At 38.4% G+C, this 16494-nt stretch overlaps 2 protein-coding genes across 3 annotated transcripts in view; both read right to left on the reverse strand.

The window, feature by feature from the left end:
• Positions 1 to 456: 456 nt before the first annotated feature.
• Positions 457 to 6414, reverse strand: ak1 (adenylate kinase 1). Its single transcript, XM_028601951.1, has 7 exons — positions 6305 to 6414; positions 2339 to 2376; positions 1610 to 1645; positions 1336 to 1499; positions 917 to 1033; positions 635 to 826; positions 457 to 548 (listed from the first exon to the last, which is right to left on the reverse strand). Exons 2-7 carry the CDS (start codon positions 2343 to 2345, stop codon positions 480 to 482), a joined length of 585 nt encoding a protein of 194 aa, XP_028457752.1. The 5' UTR covers positions 2346 to 2376; positions 6305 to 6414; the 3' UTR covers positions 457 to 479.
• A 2208-nt stretch (positions 6415 to 8622) lies between these two features.
• gpsm1b (G protein signaling modulator 1b) overlaps positions 8623 to 16494 on the reverse strand; it is a 29596-nt gene continuing 21724 nt past the window's right edge. Inside the window, exons 11-14 of one of the 2 annotated variants that reach the window (XM_028601401.1) lie at positions 16242 to 16412; positions 10505 to 10664; positions 10217 to 10422; positions 8623 to 10033 (exon numbers count right to left, since the gene is read on the reverse strand). In XM_028601401.1, coding sequence (XP_028457202.1) covers positions 9833 to 10033; positions 10217 to 10422; positions 10505 to 10664; positions 16242 to 16412 — 738 coding nt within the window. In that variant the 3' untranslated portion in view covers positions 8623 to 9832. Of the gene's footprint in view, positions 10034 to 10216; positions 10423 to 10504; positions 10668 to 16241; positions 16413 to 16494 lie in introns of both variants that reach the window. The other variant, XM_028601400.1, reaches the window with a different exon arrangement.

Below are 16494 nucleotides of genomic sequence, written 5' to 3' on the forward strand. Positions count from 1 at the left end.
AGTTTAAAAGTGCTGTGAATGTACATGTATACAGAGTTTCACCAGTTTGTCCACAGTGGGTGATCTCTGCTATTGTTAAATGGCACAGTCATAAAGGACTCTACATAGATGGGTTAATGCAGGAAATAAGATTGTGTAAAATGCCCCAGAAATGGGAGAGACTGGGATACATTCACATACATGTTCAGCACAGAATGGAAGTAAGTCTTATATAAAGAAACAAATGGCTTTTCAGATGCTGCTTTTAGCAGATTCATGGTTATGAGCTTAAAACGTGAAGATTACTATTGCTGGAGTAGGAGTAGAGTTAAGGCATCTTTGATCCTTAACGACCTTCAGATTTTTTTTTTAACCAAGATGAGTGTGAAGGGTATTATTTCTGTTGTTGTTCATGTATTGATGATATTAATACTGATGAAAAAAAAATAATAAAAAAAAAACAAAACAAAAACAGACACAGTTTATCTAGTCATGTTGTTTTACTTCAGTGCATCAATAGCCTTGGAAACTTGGCTGAAGACCTCATCCACTGGCAGCTCAGAGTCAACCTAGGACAAATATAAAATACATGTTAGATTTTACACACAGTTCACACTTTGTTTTAAATGTTCACTATCATAGCAGTCATACACACCTTCCTGACAATGCCCCGGCTCTCGTAAAAGGCAATGACTGGCTCAGTTGCTTTGTAATACAAGTCCAGGCGCTTCTTGATGGTCTCCTCATTGTCATCAGAACGGCCACTTGTCTCACCACGCTTCAAAAGCCTCTTGACCATGGTCTCTCCTTTTGCATCAACGTACAGCAGCAGGCAGGGTTTGCCGATCTGGGATCAAAGGTAGTTTGATCGTTAAAGTTTTTAATGTATTGCTTTGCGGGGATGAATTATAGACCAACACCTCATGCCCTCTCCTACCTTTTTCTCAAACTCCTCGCCCTGCTTCACCTCACGGGGGTAGCCATCAATAAGGTAGCCCTTGGAGACATCAGCCTTGGCGATCATGGCATCCTTAATCATGTCTAAGACTGTGTCCTGAAAGCAGACCCAAGACATTATGATCAACCTTCACCATGATTTGGCTCTTCTGATAGAAAATACACTCAGTTGCTAGTTTATTATACTGACAGATTTTGTCCACCCCATAAATATCAATGAGGGTGGGCTAAATAACAAAATAACCTATCTGTATAATGCAAGACAGTTCAACAGCACCACAAACTACATCCTCACAAATGATCAAGTTTAATTACTTGAACCACCTCTCTAAAACAGTTTCGACAAAAAAGTGAACATATAAACTAAAGGACTGTTGTATTAGATTATTTGTCTCTTACCAGGGGGACAAGCTCTCCCTTCTGCATGATGGCCTGGAGCTGCTTGCCCCTCTCAGAGCCAGAAGACACCTCAGCACGGAGCAGATCCCCAGATGACAGGTGGGTGTAGCCATACTTTGCAACTACCTTCTCACACTGGGTGCCCTTTCCAGAGCCAGGCCCACCTGAAAAAGAAAGACAAAAAACATTAGTATAGCACGAGGGAGATAGCTGTTGTTGTTTTTTAGCTATATTTAAATGTGTTGTTTTGTAAAATGACAAAATGTGTACTCACCGACAACAAAGATGATCTTGGCATCTTTAATTTTTTCTGAAATGAGCATGTACAAAAGACCTTATGAGTCCATGCATGTTATTTGGCAAAGCTTTCTTCTTTAAATTCACAAGTAAAAGATTTTAGAAACAAACCATCTCGACAGTCCAATGTGTGGGTAATGGCGATCGTGTGATCAGTACACATATTTCCCATTATTTATTTGCAAGGCACAGTGTCACCTGGTCCACTAGCCTGTTTTGACTGTGCTTGCTTTGGTGTAGGTTTGTGCTATTACTCAAACAGTGTTGCTATGGCAACTGTTGTCACCTGATAATGTTATTTAGCCTGATACAACTCCTCACAGGGAGCAAAAAGAAAAAGTCTGAGTTATAAATCTAACAAAAGAGCAAAACAATGAAAAGAAACCACAAAATTTGGACTTGCTCTTAATTATATGGTATAATAATGTGTGCATATACTATATATCATAAGATAATTGCATTATTATACAATGTTGTGCTGTTAATTAAATGTAATATCATAACAATCTCTTTAAAGGAATACTATATCTGTACAGTGTTGTAAAATGTAAAATGCAAGAAAAAAAAAGACCTCCACTGTATTCTCACAAATCACCATAAGAGGGCAGTAGAGTCTAAGAAAACACATCAAGTCTACTTCTTCCTTATTTAACTCCACTCATCATTAATCATCATCAATCAATCTTTGACATGGTGTATTATTTACCTGCCATTGTGTTGCGTTAGATGAGTGTTTTCCTTCAACTAAATGACAGAAAAGGACAGAAAAAGTTAATAAGTTCACTACAGCACATATTTTGAAATAAAGGTAGACTGTAAAATAGAATTTGTGTAGGTTATACATACAGTCAGAAAAGTAACACTTTGTTGATCATGCTTTTAACAAATTGCTTCCCATTGATAATCCCAAAACATATTAACATATAACATATAACATTTGCTTATTTCTGTTGTTGAAGCAACATAATCAATGTCATACAATTATTTCCCCAAAAGCATTTCCTTTTAGTGTTAATAACTGTGTTATCTATTCAGGAAATCAGTATTGCCGTGCATTCTTTATTTTTACTGTGAATATTTTGTAATACTATAACACCAACCCAAGAAACCCACAGATGTTTTAACTGCTTCACTTCCACCTCACAAACACATAAACACATTTACAGAAGTAGCTGTACTAATAGTACTAGTACTTTTATCAATATTTCAAGGATGAGTAATTGGAGCAGTGATTAATTGTTTTTATTATTAAAGACTGTATGATGTGGCCTCACATAGAGCATAACAATACTAAGTAGCTTTTACAGTGTGTCCCATCACTGAGAAAATGTTCTAGTCACGAACATCTGATTGAGACAGGAAATGCCTATTCATTCTGTGTTAATGAATATATCTAAAGAAGACAACTTTTACTGTATGTGGTTTCCTGGTAACACTCCCCTTTTAGCTGACTTACTGTAAAGACAAAAGAATGAGGAAGGAGTGTGCTGGCAAGTGTAAATAGATATCTTCAACTAGCTACTTGCTTGTGTCATGTGACCTGGGTTCAAAATGAATGTGTTTGAAAGAATTGACATTAAATAACTTTAAGATACGGCTCAACAGGTGTTGCCTATGCCAAAATAACCACCTAGTTTTGGATCTGCTTTGACTCTGTTGGCCAAATTTCATAATGCCGTAAATAAAATTCAGTTCTCAATTGCATGTATTTTTAAATAAATTTGATATCTCCAATAAAACTATTTCCCTCGATGTTAGGAATTGATTTGGAGTCAGAATACCACCTTAAGTCACGTGTAAATGTGTAGAAGTACGTAGTAGAGGAGAAGTCCCACACACCGAGGTTAACAATGAACCCATCAAAGCGTTAACACTTACAGATACTTAGAGACAGAGATTAATAACCAGCTGAAGTTTGATGTATGTGCCACTGTAAAGGTCCGAAAACTGCAACAGTGAATGTTCTTTTTAAGAAAACTGTCCAGTTTGAAAGTGGATCGTTATGTTTTGCAACGGTTTTACAAGGCTGTCCTACAGAGCATCCTGTGCTTTGGCCTGATTTGCATGTTTGTAAACATGCGCAACCTAAACCATAATGGGTTGCAGAAAAGTATACATGAACAGTATGGCGAGCAGGGTTAGTTTGATCAGATGTCAGCTGCTCAGTTGTGTAAGGACCTCATTCAGAGTAAGACTGAGCGCATCCTTAATGATCCTGCTCACCCTTTACATAACAGCTTCCAACTGAGCTGTCGGGGAAAAGTAAGGATTCTGCAAAGGAAAATAAGAACAGCTACTGTAGGTTTAGGTTTTTGTTCCTTCAGCAATTAGACTGTTAAATAAGAGGGACAGTACAAAAACATTGGATCTGGTGGTATTTTGGTCAGGGCTATGAGGAATGGCAATCTGTATGCAATATTTATATGCTGCAATATATATATTTATATATTTGTTAGTGGATTATAGTGCTGTTGGACATTCACAGGGATCATGTAACCCACTGCACATCGTAGTATTTATGAGTGTGTGACAGCGTATTCAAGAGTGAGGGTACTTGCTGTGTGTGTGTGTGTGTGTGTGTGTGTGTGTTGGGGGGTTGGAAGGTGGGGAATTGCACATTGAATATTTTTATGACTGTTTTGTATATCTTTGTGTGTCTGCACCTTGACTACCCAAATTTCCTTATTTGGGATAATAAAGTTTACATTGTACCTTGAGTATAATCATGGTATTTTAGACTTATTCTCTAAGTCTTGATGGGTAATTCTACATACTACATATTTTCTTAGCCCAAGAGATACAAATTGGGGGAGATTGGATTTAACAAAACTTAAATTTGACCTTGTAACAATGTGACTTTTTACTCACTGCCTTATGTCTGCTATTATTGACAAGTAAGCTTTAAGAAATGCATGGTATTAGAAATGTGATATGTTTCCTTGTAGCTAGACTGCAGATGGGAAACATTTTTTTAATTACACTTTGTCCAAATAACAGATTTTCTCTTCTTCCAGTGCTAACATGTGTTTCCTGGTTAACCATTAAGATATATTTTAGCTGAGTGTGCACCTAAGCTGTAAATGCTACCAGCTTGTTCTCTGATTCCCACATGCAACACTCCTTAGCACTGGTGGTGCTGCTTCTCAGGTGTCCAGATTCATGTCAGTGGCCTTTAACCCTGTGGTCTGTGCAAATGTCACTTGGAGACCGGCATCTGGGTCAGCACAGATCTTGTTTGGGAATCCCTCCCTGACCTATTATGGTACCATTTTCTGGGTCCCCTGCTTCTTTGGCATGCCAGGCGTGTTCTGGTTCTCATACGGTGCAAACAACATTACATGGCTCTGCGTGGAATTGTGGAACAAAAACCTACCATGCAGAGAAACATTACATGGCTTTGCTTTAGTGGGATTGTGCCAATACATTTCCAAACAGAGGCGGTATCAGTACTGGAGATAGATGTGGCAAGATGTTTGAACTGGACTTTATCATATGTGGACAAAGCCCTGTGAATGTACTGTAGGATTGGATCCAGATTGTTTCCCTTAACATTTATGAATCTTCTACTGCATAAATAATGTAATACCTTGCAACTGAGTGCGCTGTTTATGCTGAGTGTAACCTGATATATGGACACACATTTGATGTGATTTGTGTTATTCTATCCTTGATTTGAAATATAGAGAAACTGGACTCACCCTAACCCCCACCCCAATGTGAGTCACCTGTCCCACCCTCATGTCTTAGTACTCTTTCTTAACATTTAGCCCTGCTAAAAAAAGACTCAGCTGTTAAGGGATAGCATGTCAACCATTACCAAAGAGCACACGGGGATGAAAACTGACTCCCCTTAGAAAGCAACAGGAGTGAAAATAAAGTACTGAGCACATGATCTATTAGTGCATTCTCTCTGTGTATCAATGGTTACTAAGGCACTGTGCAAATTAATTGAGTGTACTGCTCCTTTAAGGGAGTACAGGGGACCCTTTGACGTCAGTGCAGTGGGAGATATTCCATGTTTGTGAAAGGATGGAGCGAGATCATTTCTGTATTAGCTGTAGCTGTTGTGGACATATTTGTGTTCCAAATTGCATACATTGGTTTACTTTAATGTGTGCCATCTACTCACAAGGATCAATAGTACTAAGCCCCTAATCAGTTGTTAATGACCGCTACTGGGGCTATATGCATGGCAGTGGAATTAAAAGACTAGAGCAGCTTGCATTAAAATGGCCATAAATGGGTGTAGGTGGAGGATAATGTTATTAGAGTGAAGGCAAACCATGTGCAATACAATGTCTGGAGGGAAAAAAAATAAGAATAAATTATATTTATACATATTTGTTTACCAAACCAATTATGTCATGCATTGAGTTGCATCACTGTCAATGTCACACAAGAGCTACGTGCCTTTGCACTATGCAGAAATGCCTGCTCTTCTGACAATGTCAAACATTTTGAACAGTGTGACTAACCAATGTGTCTCGAGAAACCAGATGACAGTTTACCATTACAGTCTGTTATTCTCACTCTCCATCCCAGCCCACTCTGTCTACCCACACTCTCTCTCTCTCTATATATCTCTCTGTATTCGTCACTCGCTCTGACAATGTCAGACCCACTCCCTGTCATTTCATGCTTCCTCTATGGAGCCTTTGTCCTCTGTACTGACCTCTCTTTGGCGCTGTGGCTCTAGATCCCAGTGCAAGGGGCTGCTGTCCCTGGATCCCTGTGTGTGTGTGTCTGCACAGTTCCTACTGCACGGCAGCCCTCCCTTCCCCTTGCTATGCCTTTTTATAGCTCAGCTGAGCCTGTTCAGCCTGCGTTGCATTCTGGGTAAGAGAGGGAGGGAGAGAAAGGATGATGGACAGGAAGGGGCATGGGTGAACTTAAAGGGAGAGGAGGGGAGGACTGTGGCAGAATGCACCACTGTAAGTCACTTGGGTCGTTTTGTGCAGCATTATTTTAAATGGAAATGTTGTGCTTCACTCATTATCAGGGCCCAGCAGAATATTGGAAACTGGCATGGATGTAGGTGTCATAATCATAAGATAGTAGGTGCGTTTGTTATTATGGACAGTAATACAACTGGAATTTTAAATTTATTATTAATATGAGAGAATTGAGATAAATTAGACATAACCAGCATGTACTTGGTTCATGACCATCTTCAGGCAGAAAAAGTAAAGTGTCAATTTAACAATGAAAAGGCTGAATAAATATCTTTGTGTGTTAACACATTATTTACATTACTACTGAATCTTGGTGATGCAACCAAACTGGCAGTAAACCAACACTTTTGTTTAGCCCTTTGTGCTTTGTTCCACCAAAGATTAGAGCTTGGGAAATCCAACATTTTTTCCAATTTTTCTGTGGTATAGAGATCAGCGTTACTCATGTCATTTTCCTAAGCAAAGATGAACTGATGTTTGCAAACCTAACAAAACCCTATTCATTATTTTGCCAAAACTAAATAAAAAATAGGCCAAATAAACAACTGAAACATTTTATTAAAAGCATGAGGGGACATATTCATGTCCTCAAAAGGAACATAAATACAAAATATATTTATATGTACAAATGATGGCAAAGACAAATAGAAGCGTACCAGGTGCTTTCTAAAAATGTTAATTCACAACAACAACAAAACAGAAAAAGGAAATATTAACGTTAACTCCCAATGTGTTGTTTATCAAAAACAGATGAATCAAACATAACCACTACGAACTTGGTACATGATCCATCCTCGTTCAGAAATCGCCAAGGTCCATGAGCTTTAAGGTACAAAAATGAGGTATGCACTACTTTTGAATAGAAAGCAAGCCCATAGGTAAGGTCAAATATTTATTGTACAGTACCATTATACAGATGCTCTGTACAGCACAAGGTTTTCAAACTCTTAGCTGCGGTTTGTATCTCTCTTGCTGATTTTGGACCTTTCATGGCAACAAATTGATAGAAATGAAGAGTGAACTAAAATTATACAATATAACCTTTATGAAATGATTTGCAAAAATCTCCACATTTATGGTTTACGTTACTGAAACCAGAGGAAAGATCTCAATCATCATATTGTATCACAAAATATTAATATTATAATGTTGTCCTACATATTTTCAAGAGTAGGGAATGCCTTTTATCCCCAATTGATTGTAGTCAGATTTTTACCCATGGGTAATACCAGGTTTTGACCACAGGGGGTCAGCACACCAGCAGCACAACCTCAATTTTGATGGTATTAAATTCTTCAAAATATGACACATCCATCTCATCCATCAATTTATATTTTTATGTTAAGTAATAATAATAATAATAATAATAATAATAATAATAATAATAATAATAATAATAATGGCAGTAAGCAGTAGTCTGTTATCAGATGTTTTGAACATTATGGGCAGCAGATAGCATTACTTTTAAAGCTAAGCAGCAACATTTCATTGGAGCTTGAATTATCACACATTTCATATTGTTTGCTCAGTAACCTTGGTTACCGCATATGGTTTAAGGAAATGCATTTTTATAAAGGCATAAATGCAAATAAATAACGTTTATGTGGAAAGTCCTATTTTAGTCTGTCAGTTTAAATAAATCATATTACTTTGTTGAAGTCAGAAAATAATTAATGGTGATCAATTAGTGGAAAGTTTACACTGACCAAAGCAGTTTGTTTAACACTGGATGATGATTCCTAATACTGATACTGCACAAATAACACCAGTTGTCCATGAGCAGTGGGAACCACAACAAATCGAATGATAAAAGCACCATTGATCAGAGTACAACTGAATTGATACATTTTGTTGAAAATTCAACTTGTTTGATGAAGACAATTGGGGGATATATATATATATATATATATATATATATATATATATATATATATATATATATATATATATATATATATATATATATATATATATATATATATATATCTATATATATATATATCTATCTATCTATCTATCTATCTATCTATCTATCTATCTATCTATCTATCTATATATATATATATATATATATATATATATATATATATATATAAAAAAGGATTTCAGTGCAAATCTGTCATGTCGTATGCTGTTTTCATGAACTTTGTTCCCATCATTAAATCTCTTTGATTCCCCATATACCGTGAAAAAATAATGGAAGGAGCCTCGGGGTCTGAAAAGTGAGTGCCTTAAACCTGCATTCTATCTAATTTCCATCAGGGGGTGACTCCACTGGTTGCAAAAACAAGTCCCATTGCATAAAAGTCTATGAGAAAATGACCCTACTTCTCACTTGATTTATTAAGTCAGTAAACATTTTCATAATTAATGTATGGCCTCAAATGCTACTTTCACTTATTGTTCAATACAGCATGACACTCATTTTGTAAATTATGGTCCCATTTATTTTAAAATGGATAATAAAGCAGAGCATGCTTTAGGGCGTGGCTACACACGGATCTGTCAATCAGGACAGAGGCTTAGCTATGCATAGGCATGGCCCTGTATACATTAAAATATACGTGGACTAGGTTTGGGTGTTGTCCATGTTTTCGTCTTAAACTTTGAACGTTTTTACTTCATCAAAGTACCCGGAGGCCCGCACACCTGCTGCATCATCCTCCCCAGCTCCACTCTCTCGCCCAAAAATCGTCACGTCTGGTTTTAAAAAAAACAAGATGGCCAAACCAGAAACCAGAGGCTTCAAAATGGTAGACCACAAACCAACGGGTGAAGTCACTGCTACCACGTCCATTATTTTTACAGTCTATGCGATTCCCACAACTCATGCTGTACGTCTCCACATTAATTGTCCATATTACACTGTATGTCAATCATGTGCTTCTACCGAACACATCTGACACCAGGGAATACAATCTTGAGTCTGGAATTTTTTTTTGATTAAGGCATTACATTGAGTACTGACTTCATATTTGTTTCACGTTACCCTAAACATATTTTCTTCTTCTCCACACCACCAAGCTTAAATTCTGCTTGTTTTCCCATTATATTATCACATATTTAGAACATAACACATTGAGCAACATTTGACAGGGCACCACCTATTGCACATGGGATTTGTCTTGTTTTTAAAAACTTGTTAGTTCACTCTTCAGTGCCGTCTTTAAATGTTGGCTCATCCCTATTTCATTTCTTTTGCTTTTATTTTCCTTGACATTAGGTTATGCAGCATTATTCACCAAGTCCTAGCTGGAAAAATCAACAGGTGGCTCTGGATCAGGGGACGGAGGGTCGTCCTGGTCGTCTGAGGGCAGCTGGACACGCTGCTCGTCCATACGCTTGGCCTGCACCCTCTGGATCAGACTGAAGAAGTCTTCATCAGGCACTGTGGGGGCGTGGGGGCCTGCTTCTGGTGGGGAACACCGCTGATCATCAATCCTAGAGGACTACAGTCAGAAAGATTTATACATTTAGAGTGTAGAAGCAAATGTTACACATTTGTAAAGAGAAACAGATTTATTAGGGCAACTTATTTTATTCCCTATCCCCACTGTCTATAAGACTAATAATTAAGAATCTAAAAAGGATTAAACCCTTGAGTTCTAGTCATATGTGAATTGAGGCCTTACCTGGCACTTGATAAGCATGTTGAAGAAGTCATCGCTAGGTTCTTGATGATCTCCCTCACCCACCAGGTGTCCCAGATTGTTATGGGTAATCCTCAGGCCTGGAAGGTTACCAACATTAACCCGCTGGTCATCTAGACGGCGGCTCTGGGAGCTAGCAATCAAATCAAACAGCTCCTCAGTCTGGGGGGAAGTGGTAATTGCAGGATCTAGGACAAGAGATAAGAGTTATTAAAAAGGAGCACAAGTATCCTTAAAATAGGACAGGACAGAACACGGTTCTCAACCAACCTATCATCTCGTTCAGGGATGGCACGGAGTTTGCAGCACCTTCTCCGTTGTCTCCGTTCTGTGGCTCATCAAGATGGCAGCGCTGGTCATCCATGCGGCTGCTTTGAAACTTGCTAAGGAGGTCAAAAAAGCAGTCTTCATCGGAGGGGTCACGGCCCAGCTTCTGAGAAAGAGAATGTGGTTCACTACGTTTTTACTGGACTACCTGATTAGGATGAGCGGTTCTGAGATCCAAGAAACATGATCTGCAGATAATGAAACTCAATGACATTATACGTTGCAAGAGGAGGAGGATTTACAAGGTGACCAGCTTGTGGATGAGAAAAATAATCTGATTAACTCACATGGGAAGGCCTTCCTTGAAACTACCTTGACCTAGATACTGAAGGGTGGTACAATATCATAAAATGTCATGTAAAAATGAACAACCCATATGGTATTTAAGTAAAATGAGCCATATAGTGGTATCCTCTAAAAGCAGTTGGAAATATCAACAGATACAGCTGTAGCCACCATATTAAAGAGCATGTTAATTAGTTATAACTTCAATGTGATAGAATAATAATAAATGGATTGTCACTTTTTAATAGTTGTACTGGGTTGTGCTATATTTTTAGTTTATTTAGTTTCTTGACCTAATAGGGCATACGTTATTTTAAAAGGTTTTCATTGGTTTACATTTTCACACATAAGCAGTAGAATTAAACACCAACTGTATTTTGTTTCAGATTCAGCTAGCAGATGAGCTCATAGATCTAATCAATGACCAGCCAAAAAATAATGAAATCCGTGACTGGCTGAATGAATTAACGTGTTTTGCTAGTCAGCCTCCGACAGTGCTGCTTCCATTGTTTGTTTTAAGAGAGGTGCTCTCACATGATGCTCCCTCTCCCAGTCTAGCTAATGTGTTTAAGCTTTGCAACTGAAGTGGATAACATATGCATGAAAAAAATTTAACTACAAATACACCAGCAAAGCAGATGTGGAATTTATTATGTTTAAAAAGCGCTACTGAAATATCCTGGAAATCCACTGATTGAGAACTAATCTACTGGACAGCAGCAATAAAAAAATAAATAATATTGAGCCAAAATAGAAAATTAAGCCGCTGGCCTACTGAGAAATGATCTGAGAACATATAACACTGCAGACAAACTAATTCAAACTATTAGATAAAGCAAAAACAATATAATAATTAAAAACAACTATATCTGTATTCTTAACAAAATAATAAACTACAGTAGAAGTACCAAAATAGGATTCCTCCATCTTATCCTCCCAATTACAAGGGTTCTACTTAGAAATGCCTGGGGTCAGTTCCAAGAAGAGGTTTACTAAGACATTAGGATAACCCTTCAGAGTTTAAAAAAAAAAAAAAGAAAGAAAAAAAACTGAAATCTGAAACAGGGGCTGTTGCAAAAAGACTTGTTCCGACTTTTACTTAGCAAACTTAACCAGATGAATAATTAAAAATGTCTCTCAAAGCGATTAAAATTTAGGTTCTGACCAAAACTTGAACCACAAAAATGAACCAATAAAATCTCAAAATGAATCTTCAACTAATCAAAATAAAGCTACGTCTGCTAAAATTGCAAGATATTGCTAAAGATATGTAAGACTTATTGGTCATTATTGAAAGACAAACAGTTCATAGCGACATATCATAGATACAGTGGCATACTGTTTTGTAATGAATGATGTGTCTTCTTAAACTGAGCTAAACATTAATTAACTAAACTAACGATGGATAAGGACTCATTTTAACTACTCATACTCATCATACACTGACAAGACAATTCACACTTTAGTAAACATGAACAATCACTACATTGCAAAAGCAATTTGTGATGACAAAACATCAACAAAATGTCCAAAAGCAGGTTAGTGGGAGACGAGGTAAAAGTAAGCATTACAGATTAAAAACGGTGTCCCTACTATAAAAGCTTTTGACTATCCTTCTCTCCTCCACCTTAAACTACCCCCATTAACATTCACAATTACAAGTATTCCAACGTACCACGGAGCCAGAATAAGATATGACACTTTGAACACCAACTAGTGGATGAAGTTAAAATGACTTTGCCTTACAGCAAGACGTAAAGTAGGTCAGCGTCAGCAGACACCGGATTTCACTCAGTTTTATTCTAGGAATCTTTTCTCTTCTATTGCAACTTTTGTATTGGAAAATCTAACTATGCTTCAAACAAAACAGAACTTTTACGATTTATAAAAAACAGTTCTCCACTTCCACTATATCAACTCCCTGAAAGGAGAGTAAGACATCTCATCTATACATAGAGTAGAAACCAATACATACACAATCACCTGTGTCAATAAGGAAATAAGGAAAGAATTGTTAATAACCTCTGGTATCCTTTGCACTATGTTATTATTCAAGCTGGAAAACGTAAATTAAATCTTACCAACAGCACTTCTTCTTTGTCCACTATCTATCCCACTCTCTCTCTCTCATATCTCTCTAAGCTCTCTTTCCCTCTTGCTCTGACCACATGCCTAGCTCACACCTCCTTCTCCCCTACTTTCACCCACTGCTTTACTCTCCTCCCCTGCTGTACTCGAGTCCCTCCCTCTAATTTCCTCTCCTCTTGCATCCCTCTACTACAGCCTTCTTTTAATATCTATCATCCACTCTCTGTCTCCCTCTCTTTTTCTCTCTGTTTCACTCTCTCTCACTCTCTGTGGCTCTCCTGCAGGCCATTTTTGTCCTGTTCACCCACTGTGGGAAAACAACTCATTATGGGAAGCAGGGGGTTGACCCTGTAGGGAGGGTAGCAGCTCTGTGATCAAGGTCCCATTATCAGCAGAGGGGGAGAGCTGGGGGGGGGTGGGTGTAATGGGAGGAGGGGAGAAAGAAGGTGGAAAGACGGGTGCATGGGTACAGTCATGAGTAAATCGCATGCCAACAGTGGCAGCCAGCAGAGATTAACTACTCAACTACCCTCAAATGAGAGGAACCAATGTCAGCACTCAATTCTTAATTCAAAACTATACGTTCTATAATACACCATTCATAACCAAGGATATTTTCTGACATGCACAAAGATAAGAATCTTCAATGGGTTTGCTATTTAACTGCTCTTTGCACTCTAATAAGCTGTGACTTATAGACATTTCTGTCCTCTGTCCTTGGCCCCATGGTCTATGTGTGGATCTCCTCACTTTCCTTTATTGTCCAATTAATCAAGTAGGCCAAAGGGACAGAACAAGAGGGAAAGGAACACGTGATGGTGACGGTGGTGATGATGATGAGAGACAGAGAGAGATACAGGGAAATTAAGTTTAAGTTAAGTGTGAATGCAGGAAAATAAAAGACAAAGGCAGTTTGTACAACTACATTATGCAGTATCACCATTGTGCTTTCTTATATGTTCATATTTTAGTTCATTACAGATGAAGAATAAAGGAAAAATAAATTAAACCTTGTTTTTACAGGTGTGTGTCCAAAAAAAGTGTATGCTAGCCTATGGCCCTATTATTACCAACACATTGACCAACTTTAAACAGGTTGAGGAGCAACTACGCTACTCAAATAAGTAGCATTTGAACACCCCAATTTGGCACAACATACACTTAATGTCTGGTAACAAACCTTTTGTTTATAACCAGTGGAGTGACAAAGGTATTTATACTCTAGACCAGTTATTCAATGATAAAGGTATGTTAAGTTTTGAAGACCTTAGAGCTAGCTTTGAGGTCCCTAGGACATCCTTCTTCCTTTATCTTCGCTTAAGATTAGCCCTAAAATGTTATGGAGTACCATGGGGGAACAGTCTTGCGATGCACCCAATCATTAAATGGCTTGTTGATTCTCCGGTGAGAGGATTAGTGTCCAGGATTTATGCTAAACTGATGCAAGTATCCGTAGGAGAACTCCCAATACTAAGACAGTTTGGGACAACATTTCCCACTGTTCCAACAACCCAAATCACCAGCAGATCCACTTCAACATATGTCATAGGACATATTGGACTCCTCAGAAGAGATACGTCTCTAAAGTCATTCCCTCCCTATTGCACGTTCTGCCAACCTGAACTTTCCTGCACATGGTCTGGGAGTGTGAAATGAGTTTTGGAATAAAACAACATCAATAATATCTGATGTGATAGGATGTCAAATTCCTACTGACCGATTGTTTTGTTACTTAATGATGACTCTAAATTACAACTACTTGGGAAAATATTTGGCTAGCTGGATCAACCGCGACCAAGAGCGGGCACCTCGAGCGGGCACGCGCGCCACCCGACGGAAAGGAGAGAGAAAGAAAAGGAGACTGCAGTGGTCCAGAGGATAATTAACTAGTTGGGATTTGGTGTGTGCCTCAAAAGTAGCTCCAATGTTCACTCTTTTTCCGGTCTCTTGCTCTTTTCAATATCCGTTTTCTTTTTCTGGGCGAAGAAGAAGTTTGGAAATTAGGATTTTTAATACGTATGGTCTTCCATGTTTCCTTCTTCAAACTTGCCGGGCCAGGAAGCGACGATACCCATTAGCAGCAGCTGTGAGTCGAAAACGCGAAAGGCGGAGCAGTATAGCCTTTGTGTCCCTTACCAGCTAACGTATTTCAAGATGGCGCATCATTATGGAGCATCTACCCCAGTTCATGAAAGCGCAAATGTAAAATTCCAAGCTAATAGGAATACTTGAAATTGATTCTGGTGGCCAATATTCATGAAAAAGGACAAGTCTGTGAAGGGCAATACAGATTTTGATAATGAACAACTACAAACGTTACACACTGGGGCTTTAAGCCTACAGTTTAGAAAAAGAGCAGCTTGCCGTGTCATTTTTGTTGCTGGGCAACTACCGCAAAAGGCCCGCTTCCAATTCATCCGATTAGAAAACGGGAAAAAAAAACGCATACAACATTCTGTATTTTTCTACTCGGAGTTTAAGTTTTTTTGAACTTGAGTGTTCAGGGCTCTCCTGCAAAAACACAAGGCACAGAGCGTAAAAACGCTCATCGAAAACAAATACAAAAAGCTGCCCCAGGCTGCTAAAAAGCTCTCTGTCTGATCGGGGCCTAAAGAAATCACAAGTTCTAGACTTAGGAAAGTGGTCCAAGTTCCAAGACTCCCAGCTGGCTTTAAAAGATTGGCAGATTTAAAAAAAGGGTATGCTTCAATGTCATCAGGATTACCAACATTTAGCTTTCTAGTCCCTGGTAATAAACTATCATTATGCAGCCTAATCATTTTCACTCTTTTCTAGCATGTCAGCTTGCTGATTACAACCATTAGCATTGTCACAGAAACAAGGCATGATTAGGTGCTGTGGGGGCATATGATTTTAGGGATACAACAGCTGCAAAGCAGCACATTCATTAAGATAGTTCACGGCAAATGGAGCACTGTTGGTATTTAATGAGAAGACACCTTTTACACTGTATCTGACTTCTAACATAATATTGTATAACCTCATGGGAAATTAAGGGAAATGTTCCCAATTTAATCTCTCTAATTTCTCTCATTTTCTCTTTAAAGCAGAAGCCCTGAAGACATTTTGGACAAAGGATGAACAGATGAGAAGGGAAAAAGTAGTTATGTAAATTCAGCAGTCAGCATTTCAGGTCCCCTTGATGCTTTCTAGGAGAAAAATTAAACCTATTCTTTCTCAGATGGGCTCCCAGTGATTTAATTAAAAAGGCGGGCATATCTTAGATTTATGGCATACTTGGGTCAGAGCAAGAAGCTAATAAGAAAATAAAGCTACGTCTACTCACTGGCACTGGAGGCGGGACTTGCACAGTGATGTCATCAGTGTCTACAGGAGAGTCCAACCACGGCCTTTCATCTGATGATTGGCTGTCAGGATAGCCTTTTCTTTTGCCTGGCTGTGACTGCTGACTTTTGGATCTCCTGGGTATACTTTCCAAGTCTTGGTTTTCACCATTCTGCAAGTAAAAGAACACATTGTTAGAGGGGAGAGCTGTGTGGGCCATATTTACATGCACATTCCTCTATGGAGTGTGGTAC

The sequence above is a fragment of the Perca flavescens genome, chromosome 16 (genome assembly GCF_004354835.1).
Source record: "Perca flavescens isolate YP-PL-M2 chromosome 16, PFLA_1.0, whole genome shotgun sequence".
Classification (NCBI taxonomy): domain Eukaryota; kingdom Metazoa; phylum Chordata; class Actinopteri; order Perciformes; family Percidae; genus Perca; species Perca flavescens.

Excerpts from the sequence above, each read along its gene's own strand:
- ak1 (XM_028601951.1), bottom strand. Across the intron at positions 827-916 it reads GCGAGGAGTTTGAGAAAAAG|ATCGGCAAACCCTGCCTGCT; the intron begins GTAGGAGAGGGC and ends CTTTGATCCCAG. Across the intron at positions 549-634 it reads GCCGGGGCATTGTCAGGAAG|GTTGACTCTGAGCTGCCAGT; the intron begins GTGTGTATGACT and ends TATTTGTCCTAG.